The sequence below is a fragment of the Zootoca vivipara genome, chromosome 8 (assembly GCF_963506605.1).
Source record: "Zootoca vivipara chromosome 8, rZooViv1.1, whole genome shotgun sequence".
Taxonomy (NCBI): Eukaryota; Metazoa; Chordata; class Lepidosauria; order Squamata; family Lacertidae; genus Zootoca; species Zootoca vivipara.
In genome coordinates, this window is record NC_083283.1 from 82,160,568 (window position 1) to 82,171,319 (window position 10,752).

Consider the following 10,752-nt stretch of genomic DNA (forward strand, 5'->3'; position numbering starts at 1 on the left):
ATGAAATTTATACAGTGGTACCCCTGGTTAAGAATTTAATTTGTTCTGGAGGTCCATTCTTAACCTGAAACTGTTCTTAACCCGAGGTACCACTTTAGCTAATAGGGCCTCCTCCTGCTGCTGCGCCGCCGGAGCACGATTTCTGTTCTCATCCTGAAGCAAAGTACTTATGGAAAACTCAAAACGGAAGGTGCGTAACATGTTTGACTTCTGAAAAGCGTTCAAAAACTGAAGAAGTTACTTCCGGGTTTTTGGCGTTTGAAAACCGAAACATCCGACTTTAAGACGTTCGAGAACTGAGGTACCACTATACAGTTAGGGTGACTGTCTAATGTCAGTAGGCAGGGAATTCCAAAGTGTAGGTGCTGCCACTATAATACATTTTTTTCCCAAATGCGCTGTGGTCTATACCACCGAGCCCTAGGACTTGCTGAACGGAAGGTTGGTGGTTCGAATCCCTGCTGCGGGGTGAGCTCCCATTGCTCGGTCCCAGCTCCTGCCAACCTAGCAGTTCGAAAGCACGTTGAAGTGCAAGTAGATAAATAGGTACCGCTCCGGCCAGAAGCGGCTTAGTTATGTTGGCCACATGACCCGGAAAAACTGTCTGCAGACAAACGTCGGCTCCCTCGGCCAGTAAAGCGAGATGAGCGCTGCAACCCCAGAGTTGTTCACAACTGGACTTAACTGTTAGGGGCCCTTTACCTTTACCTTTTAAAATGGGTTTTATGTGTGGCACCTGTAACAGTACGAGTTCTGCAGATCGGAGTGGTTTCAGCTGGCACATGTGGGGGAAGATAATCTGGTCCTAGTTTTTTTAAGGACTTTATATACTACAGTAATAGTAACACCTTAAACTTGAACTTTTGGCAAACTGGCGACCAGGGCAAATCTCTGAGTGCAGGTACTATATGCTGACATTCCTGTCAGCAATTGTGCTGCAGCATTCTGCACCAACTGCAGCTTCCAGATCTAGCACGAGGGAAGCCCCACATAGAGCACATTGCAGTAATCCTGGTGTATATTTTGCTCTAGGAGGCTTGCTTTGGTCAGACTCTAGTATATACTCCCAGAGTTAGCACTAAATGCATCACTTCTGGTAAATGAGCTGCTAGATGACCGTGAAAATTTGTGTCCCGGGCTTTTTAGACTCGTCTACCCATCTGAACCGGGACGTGGGTGGCGCTGTGGGTTAAACCACAGACCTAGGGCTTGCCGATCAGAAGGTCGGCGGTTCGAATCCCCGCGACGGGGTGAGCTCCCGTTGCTCGGTCCCAGCTCCTGCCCGCCTAGCAGTTTGAAAGCATGTCAAAGTGCAAGTAGATAAATAGGGACCGCTACAGCGGGAAGGTAAACGCCGTTTCTGTGTGCTGCTCTGGTTTGCCAGAAGCGGCTTTGTCATGCTGGCCACATGACCTGGAAGCTGTACACCGGCTCCCACAGCCAATAACGCGAGATGAGCGGCACAACCCCAGAGTCGGTCACGACTGGACCTAATGGTCAGGGGTCCCTTTACCTTTTACCCATCTGAAACCAAAGTGGCACATTGGGTACCAGATGTGATCCCCCCCCCACACTCTCCTACCCCACTGCAGGAGCTTCAGATGGAATTGTGTATTTTAAGTGGGAAGGTAAATGTGAGGCTACGGGTTACAATTCTTTGATTCCCTGACAAAGCAATCCTGACACAATATATCTGGGAACTTGTATCTTCAGATGTGCTAAATAAGCGTTTCTTGGTTTCCGCAACCCACCTCAAGAACCTTTTTGCTGGCAATCTTTTCTGCAAGATCTTCTAACAGAGAGCCACAGTCAGCGATTTATTTTAGTGATGTTAGTGCTCCCTCTGCTGCACAATCTTTATTAAGAACTGGATTCTTTAATCCAGACAAAATAATACTTGGTGGATAATGTTAACATGGTAACTGTGTTTGCTTACATGATTCACAATCTCTCTCCCTTTTGTTGACACTCTCCCCATCCCAGTGCATAGGAACAGGCATATTTCCTTCTCTTGTTCCATATTTTCTCTGTAAAATGACACACGGTGTGATAGTCCTCTTTAAACAAATAACAAAAAACGGGAAGTATGGACAACGCTGTCGCTTCCTCATGTGAAATTCCTTCTTTCCTCATCTCTTTCATAATCAGGAACAGCTGTAGTTTCTCATGTCTTGTGTATTTTCAAAGGGTTTATATTTTGCAGTTTGTAACACCCGTTTTCAGTTTAAACAGTGTGCAGGAGGGTTAAGACACAATGGGGCAGTCAGAGTGGTACACAGTGTTCAAGAGAGAATAGGAGCAGGGGCAGCTGTAATCAGGGTACATATGGGGAGAGGAAGTAGGATTGTCCTTGCTATCACATTCTGCAGGTGATAATAGTGATCTCTGTGCCACGAAACACTTCATCCTGTTGATTTGGGCAGGTCAGCCTACTGTTCACACTACACAAGAACACCTTGAGGAAGAGGGGGCAGAGCCCTTGAATCTGATCCAAGCAGATCCATGTGAGTTGTTTGGTCTGGCAGATCTAGGTTAGGTATAGGCTCATCATCACCACGCCTTAGATTTGTGCATTACCTCTGCTCTGGGATGTAGGCGAGACCACTCTTGTTCCCAGCTTCCTTGCAAATCCCATCTAGAGCGGGCCATTGTGCAGCTGGCCTACCTCCCCTTTCCTGTAGGTGGAGTTTCCCTAGGAAATGGCCTTGGCAGGAAGCTGCAGGGCGAAGTCTGCATTGCTAGGGGGGCAGAATACACGCTCTCTGCTCTTTCCAAGCCCCCAGCTCGGGTGGGGGTGGGGGTTGAGCGCTAGCAAGAGAAGCAGTTGTACAATCGCTGCCGTTATCTGGAGAGTCTGATTTTCCTGCAGCAAGAAAGGTAGAAATGGATCTTGCCTCTAAGGAAGGCTTTGTGTTCTTTGGGAGTCTTTAGGATAGTCAACTTTCAAACCAACAGAGGGGCTGAGATTTGCAATGACACCGTTCAGAAGAATGTCCTTGGCGTTGTGTGTTCCTATATTGTGCTCTTTTTTCCTGCTGATGGATTGTCAGGAAGTTTCTACATTCACCATGCAGTATCGGATTATGGAGGAAGTACAGCCTGGGACTGTTCTGGGAAGGCTGTCGGAAGAAATTGGCTGGACAGAGGGCAGTTGGGGAACCTTTCAGCTGCTTCAGTCTCCTGCAGTGTTTCCCATACAGATGGACTCTCGAGACGGTTTGCTGAGCACCGCAGGGAGGCTGAACAGGGAGGAGCTCTGCCACCATAGAGACCCGTGTGTCCTCTCATTCAGCGTGCTAGCAGCCCAATACTTCACCCTGATCCATGTGGAGATCCACGTCTTGGACATCAACGACAATGGGCCTGTGTTTCCTCAAGCGGCACTGGAACTGGAGATATCTGAAAGTGTATCCTTGCAGACCCGAATCCCTTTGGGCCGAGCCCTGGACCCAGATGCTGGATCTAATGCTTTCTGTTCCTACTTCTTGTCACCCAGTGAGCACTTTGCCTTGGAGGTCACAGCCGGTTCGGACAGAACTCGGCAGCCAGAGCTGGTGGTCATTAAAGAAGTGGACCGGGAGCTCTACTCCTCGTTTGAGTTGCTCTTGACTGCAGTGGATCACGGAGTGCCCCCTAGATCTGGGACCACTATTGTGACTGTGAATGTGCTCGACTCCAATGATAACAGCCCCATGTTTGCCCAGGGTTCTGTGTCCGTGGAGATCGGGGAAGATGCTTTAGTTGGGACTCTTCTGAGCAACCTCACTGCCACTGATCTCGATCAAGGACCTAACGGAGAGATTGAATACACCTTCAGCAAACATGTTTCTGAGGAGGTGCTACGAACGTTTGCTGTGGAGGGTCACACAGGCCGTGTCCTTTTGCAGCAGTCACTGGATTATGAGAAGCACTCGGCCTACGAGTTGGAGGTGCAAGCCAGAGACCAGGGTGCCAATTCCATTCCAGCTCACTGCAAGCTCTTCATACGTGTTCTGGATGTCAATGACAATACGCCCGAGGTCCAAGTCATCTGGGCGAATCAAGCAGCCGTACTATCAGAAGCTCAACCCCAGGGCAGCTTTGTTGCTCTAGTGACAGCATTTGACCCAGATTCAGGTCGTAATGGGCAGGTGGATTGTTATATCAAGCAAGGTGAGGAACACTTTGCCTTGAAAAGGTTCTCGCCTGGCAGCTACATGTTGCTAACAAATGCGCCCTTGGACAGGGAGAGCTGGACACAGCACCACCTGACCTTGCTGGTCCAGGACCGAGGGACCCCATTGCTGGCCATAACCAGACATTTCACTGTTCATGTCAGTGATGTCAACGACAACATGCCCCGCTTTGAAACAAACCATTATCACGTTTCCATTGCAGAGAACAGTGAGCCGCCTTCTGTTTTAGTTGTGGTCAGGGCCCAAGACGCAGACTCAGGCCTTAATGGGAAAGTTGTGTACAGAATCCCAGATCCTCTAGTTCGAGAGTGGCTCACTATTGATGCCAGCACTGGGGAAATCAGGGCCCATGTGGCTTTTGATTCAGAGAAGATCACCAGCGTTGACTTCCTTGTAATAGCAGAAGATCTGGGCCAGCCTCAGCTATCGGCCAACACTTCCGTGACAGTCACTGTGCTTGATGTGAATGACAATTCCCCAGTGGTAATAAAGCCAGAGTTGGAAGGTGGCCGGGCAAGTGTCACTGCCCTTGTGGATCCTGACACTGGACGTGTGCTGGTGCCCAAGGAAGAAGGGAGCTCCGAACTAGCCGCCTCGGTTAATGCTCCCCTGCTGCTCACTATACTGGCAACTGATGCAGACTCCGGCCTGAACGGGACATTGCTCTACAGCATCCTGAGTGGCAATGAAGCCGGCATCTGTGTCCTTGATCCCCAATCCGGGCAGCTTTATCTGAATGGCAGCAATGCTAGCAGCCTTGTGGGCAGGGAGTGGGACCTGGCGATATCGGTGAGTGACCGAGGCTCGGTGCCACTCTCCACCAGATTTCTGGTGAAGGTAACATTCAAGAGGCATTGCGAGCGCATGCCCGATTCTTTCCCGGTGTCCCAGCCCCTCAGCCCCTCTGTGGTGACGGGAATCTGCCTTGTAGGGTTGCTTGCCGTCTCTTTGGTAGGCTTGGGGTTGATGATGTCCCTGTGTAAAAGGGAGAAGCACGGCAGCATGGCATATAACTGTCGGGAAGCAGAGCAGGCTTACAGCCAACAGCAACCAAAGAAACCCCCCAAGCCCATCCAGAAAGCAGACATCCATGTCGTGCCTGTGCTGCGGCAGGAGGATGCCCAGCAGCCTCAGGCTGAGATAGAGAATCCATCAGAAGCTGCCTGGCTTGAGGCCTTGGGGGTGCCATGCCACATGACACCCACTCTGTACAGGACCCTCAGGAACCAGAGAAATTCCAGCAGCCTTGCGGAGCAGGCTCCCTTCTGTGCACAAAGGTTCAGAAGCCCCGCCGCTCGGGATGTGCAGCCCACGGATAAAAAACTCCTCGATTCCATCTTCTGGCCTAAAGACCACTTGTCGGAAAAGGCTCAGGCAGGACCAGAGGAGGCTCCTAGTCGCCAGCACATCTTGAGAAGCCTCGTGAGGCTTTCTCTGGCCGCTCTTGCTGAGCAAGGCCCCGGAGGACAACTAGCCATGGAATCTGCCCCCGTCCAGGTAAGAGACTTCAGGACGGGAATAGGGTGGGTTGTGGGAATAGGGACAACAGAATAAGGATATATAGTAACCAATCTCTTATGGGTGGTGATGCATAGTTGGCTATTGAAATAAATATATATTATATTATGCTTCCTTTTCAGATTCAAGTAATTTTGTTTTCAAAGTGGTCGGCAAAGCTCCAGATGCCAACAAATGGATAGGCTTACTGAGGGCAGCTGGTTTTTTACTCTTTTTGCCTAACCCTGTAAAACAGGTTCATCTATTAAATATGGCTGATGGGATGAGGGAAGAACGTGTTCTAGAAAGCCATGACTAGTCAGTAGGATCTGGCAGAATTTTATTTTTGCACCCGTTTTTTGTGCTTTCTTTATCTGAGCAGTAAACAGTTGTAACAGAAGTAGGATTTATTTCTACCCCTTTTAATTCAGCATTGCTCCTGTGCAGGAGGTTTGCTTGGAAATTATGTCTCATGGTGTGTAATGGGGATTACTCTGCATTATGTGTCTAGGACAGGCGTCCCCAAATTGCGGCCCTCCAGATGTTTTGGCCTACAACTCCCATGATCCCTAGCTAACAGGACCAGTGGTCAGGGAAGATGGGAATTGTAGTCCAAAACATCTGGAGGGCCGAAGTTTGGGGATGCCTGGCCTAGGATTTCAGCCTCAAATTATGTCGCTCAGGTTTTACAAATCACTTTCCACAGAAGTCGGTCCAGGGGCAGCTTCTGTTTTGTAACTTCCTGCCACTTCACCTATCATCCTTTTAATTTGTATAGTGACAGATCCCAGAGAGACGAGGGATGAAAGGAATTGGGAGCCCAGGCTTCAAAACCCTTAGCTGTGGCACTGCGTGGCTACATCTTTTGAGTTGCCAGTAGTGGGCAAGGGGGGTGGAGAGATTTAGTTCATCCACTGTTCTATTCAGGGTTGGTAGATTTATAAGCAGCGCCAACCTATGTAGGCTTGCAACGAGAGTGTGCATTAGAAATTACTCAGAGGAAACTGTCCAACTTGGCAAGTTCAGCATCATTCAAGCCACTGTAACGCTGTAGCAGCCATCAACTCCACAGCTTTGTAGGATGGGTGGTAGCTGCTGTGAGTAAACAAAGATGCAGATAGACACAAACGGCTTGTTTTCTTCCTGAGGTGGATGTTGCAGAGAGGGGAAGAGCACTAGACATTATAAATAACTCAAGCGGAGCATAGGGGAGTGGGGATATCCTGTTAGGAAACAGCTCTGGTCAGGATTGTATGCGGATACCGGCTCTTCCTGTCTTTCAGCAAATCTCGCAGTTGTTGTCTCTGCTGCATCAGGGCCAAGTGCAGCCTAAGCCCAACCACAGAGGGAACAAGTACACTGCCAAGAATGCCTGTTGCAGGTGAGTTTTGGGCAGCTTAGATGCCCAGCCTTGTAAAGCAGCTTTTCTTCTTCATTGGAAATGGCTGGCCTATCCCTCATGTCCTCTAGAAACTTGTCTCCCTATCACAGGTGTGTAAGGTTTGCCAACTGTTTAATACAGGGGTCAGCAAACTTTTTGCGGTCCACTGTCCTTCAGACCTTGTGGGGGGGCCGGACTAAATTTCGAAAAAAAACCCACGAACGAATTCCTATGACCCACAAATAACCCAGAGATGCATTTTAAATAAAAGGACACATTCTACTCATGTACCGTTTCCCCTATTTTAAGACATACAGTGGTGCTTCGCTAGACGAATTTAATTCGTTCCATGGGTCTTTTCTTATAACGAAAAATTCGTCTAGCGAATCCCATAGGAATGCATTGAATTTTTTTTAAAAAAAATTTTGCCCATAGGAACGCATTAATTGAATTTCAATGCATTCCTATGGGAAACCGTGATTCGCTAGACAAATTTTTCATAAAACGAATTCGTCTAGTGAGGCAACCTCCGCTCAAAAAATCCTTTCGTTAAGTGGAAATTTCGTTAAGCAGGGCATTCGTTAAGCGAGGCACCACTGTAGTCATAAAATAAGCCATAGCAGGATTTTTAAGCATTCAAGGAATATAAGCCATACCCCGAAAATAAGACATAGTGATAGGCGTAGCAGCAATGCCGGCTGTGGCAGGAGGAGGAGGGGGAAAAATAAGACATCCCCTGAAAATAAGCCATAGTGTGTTTTTTGAGGAACAATAAATATAAGACGGTGTCTTATTTTCGGAGAAACACGGTAAAAACACCAGGCAGGCCCCACAAATAACCCAGAGATGCATTTTAAATAAAAGGACACATTCTACTCATGTAAAAACACCAGGCAGGCCCCACAAATAACCCAGAGATGCATTTTAAATAAAAGGAGATATTCCACTCATGTAAAAACACCAGGCAGGCCCCACAAATAACCCAGAGATGCATTTTAAATAAAAGAACACATTCTACTCATGTAAAAACATGCTGATTCCCGGACCGTCCGCGGGCCGGATTTAGGTGATTGGGCCGCATCCAGCCCCCGGGCCTTAGTTTGGGGTCCCCTGGTTTAATAGGTCCTGTACCTTTGAAGAGCTGGGCACTTTGCTGAGAGGAAGTCTTCACTAGAGGTGTAGCCAGTTCTTTTTAAAGAGTCGACTGATAATGTGCTGATTGTATAAAGAACTGAATGCCTAACGCTTCTCTTATAATGAAGGTTGTATATAAGGCATAGTACTGTGGTTTTATTAACAGATAATGCAAGTTCTCTTTTATCCACTGCTGCTGTTGGGCATATACACTTTAGGCTTGTCCCTGTGGCATCTCTGCAAAGCGCAGACTGAGGAGGTACAATGGAAGGGGCAGTTTCTCCTGTGTTGGGCGAAGACCCAATCACCCATGATGCTTCTCCTTCTCCTCAGGAACCCCAATTCAAATGCGGAGGATCTCAGCGCCAAGGAGGGCAGTGGATGTGAACATCATGACTGGGAGCTGCTGGGAAAGGAGCTAGGGAACCTACTGGACTGCCCATCTGGTGAGATGCCATCACTCATGTCTCCTCCGTCTCAGTGGTGCAGTCTCTGAAGCTGTATCTCAGCTGATCTTATCCTTTCACGGGCCCATCATGTAATGGGAGCAGAGTAGGTAGCCTTAGAGACCCGTTTCTGTCTCTAATCCCTGCTCTGTGATATGCTACCTATGCTACCCATAGGCTACCTAGGAAAAGACACAGGAAGAGTAGTGCATTGCTGGGATCCTCTTCCTAGTGATCAAGGTAGAATAATGGAATTATATAGTTGGAAGGGACCCCTGAGGGTCATCTATCCCAACCCGCTGCAATGCAGGAATCCCAAATAATAATAATAATAATAATAATAATAATAATAATAATAATAATAATTTTTTATTTATACCCCGCCCTCCCCAGTCAAAAACCGGGCTCAGGGCGGCTGACACCAACAGAACCACAATAAAACATAAAAACAATTAATTAAAATACAGATTAAAATACAGTATTAAAATTTAAAGTGCAGCCTCATTTCAAGTAGGCCATAAATCCAAGCCATGAGGGAGAAAAACACAGGGGTCAGGCTGAGTCCAGCCCAAAGGCCAGGCGGAACAGCTCTGTCTTGCAGGCCCTGCGGAAAGATGACAAATCCCGCAGGGCCCTGGTCTCCTGGGAAGGAGCGTTCCACCAGGTTGGGGCCAGTACTGAAAAGGCCCTGGCTCTAGTAGAGGCCAATCTAGCCATCCTATGACTCGGGATCTCCAGAATATTATTATTTGTGGACCTTAAGGTCCTCCGCGGGGCATACCAGGAGAGGCGGTCCCGTAGGTACGAGGTACGAAATAAAGCATTCATGACAGATGGCCATCTAACCTCCAAGGAAGGAGGTAGATAGGCTTATCTATTTATTTAAAATACTCCCCTTTTTCTCCAAGCTCAAGGTAGCATACATGGTTCTCATCCTCTTCATTTAATCTCCACAACAAGCCTGTGAGGTAGGTTCAGCTGAGAGGCAGTGACTCGTTCAAGGTCACCCAGTGAGCTTCAGGGATTTGAACTCTGGTCTCCCAAGTCTCTGTCTATCACTCTAACCCAGGCATAGGCGAACCCCGGGCCTCCAGATGTTTGGGACTACAATTCCCATCATCCCTAGCTAACAGGACCAGTGGTCAGGGGTGATGGGAATTGTAGTCCCAAACATCTGGAGGGCCAGAGTTTGCCGATGCCTGCTCTAACCACTATACCACACTGGCTCTCTGGGTAAAATCCTGAGTACATAATTCATTCTGCTTCTGCTAGAAATGGAGAGGGCAACAGTTAGGTCAACCGCTGATGAACAACAAAAATCTCATTGTGGTGTCCCCCCGACCCACAAAGCATTGGAAACGGAGTAGAAACTTGCTTTTGATTTTAAAACGAGTAATGAGATTAACATGATGCAGGGTTCTGAAATCAGTACTCACATGGAATTACAGGACTCGTGTAGCCCCGATTCTATCCTTATCAATGAAGCCTAATTTATTCTTTCCCCCACCCTGTAGGGCTGGATCTTGATCAGCTGAACGTGGAAGACCCAGCATGGATGGCGAGGCTGTCCTTTCCCATCTCAACTGACTACAAGGACAATATTGTCTCACCAGGGGTAGCACCGTCTCCACTGAGCGAGGAAACCACAGGCAGAGATGAACCTCACACTTTTGCAACCTTTGGCAAAGCAGCTGGGCACAAGCCAAACTCAGCAGAGCCCAGGCTCTCCAGTACCTTCCTCTCGGAGATGAATACACTTTTTGAGAAGATCTTGGCTCAGAAAGTCAGTCCCCAGGTAGAGTCATGATTGGGGCTCTTGAGCAACTCTCAGAATGTAGCGAGCCCCAAGATTTGACTAGAGATGATGTGCCTTTGGGCAACAGAACTGGCAACTGCGGTAGCAAGGAGACCTTCACCTCTTCTGGAACAGCTACTAGCAGCCAGTCCCCTTTGTTCTTACCACATCCCTGCTGCAGGAAATTGGCTTACCTCTATGGGACAATGAAAGGCAAACTGGAGCATAAGGCTCCCTGCCCCCCCCCCCATTTTAATTATTTTGAATGGATTGAGTGGGAGCAGGAGCGAAGGTAAGGAAATGCTGCTTCTTGGTCAGGCACCG

The 10,752-nt window shown here is 48.3% G+C and overlaps 1 protein-coding gene across 2 annotated transcripts; it reads left to right on the forward strand.

The window, feature by feature from the left end:
- Window positions 1-1,604: 1,604 nt before the first annotated feature.
- PCDH12 (protocadherin 12) lies at window positions 1,605-10,742 on the forward strand. 2 transcript variants are annotated; one of them, XM_035103445.2, is made up of 4 exons: window positions 1,608-5,672; window positions 6,956-7,053; window positions 8,521-8,633; window positions 10,148-10,742. In XM_035103445.2, the coding sequence occupies exons 1-4, from the start codon at window positions 2,973-2,975 to the stop codon at window positions 10,438-10,440; spliced, it is 3,204 nt and encodes a 1,067-aa protein (XP_034959336.2). In that variant the 5' UTR covers window positions 1,608-2,972; the 3' UTR covers window positions 10,441-10,742. The 2 variants fall into 2 exon arrangements, with proteins under 2 accessions (XP_034959338.2, XP_034959336.2); XM_035103447.2 differs by lacking the exons at window positions 8,521-8,633; window positions 10,148-10,742 and having other exon boundaries at window positions 1,605-5,672; window positions 5,816-7,048.
- The last annotated feature ends 10 nt before the right edge of the window (window positions 10,743-10,752 follow it).

What these genes read in the sequence shown, in the direction of transcription:
- PCDH12 (XM_035103445.2), top strand. Translation starts at nt 2,973, where the DNA reads ATGACACCGTTCAGAAGAATGTCCTTGGCGTTGTGTGTTCCTATATTG. An exon ending in GCCAAGAATGCCTGTTGCAG is followed by an intron (nt 7,054 to 8,520) that starts GTGAGTTTTGGG and finishes CCTTCTCCTCAG; the next exon opens with GAACCCCAATTCAAATGCGG. An exon ending in CCTACTGGACTGCCCATCTG is followed by an intron (nt 8,634 to 10,147) that starts GTGAGATGCCAT and finishes CCCACCCTGTAG; the next exon opens with GGCTGGATCTTGATCAGCTG.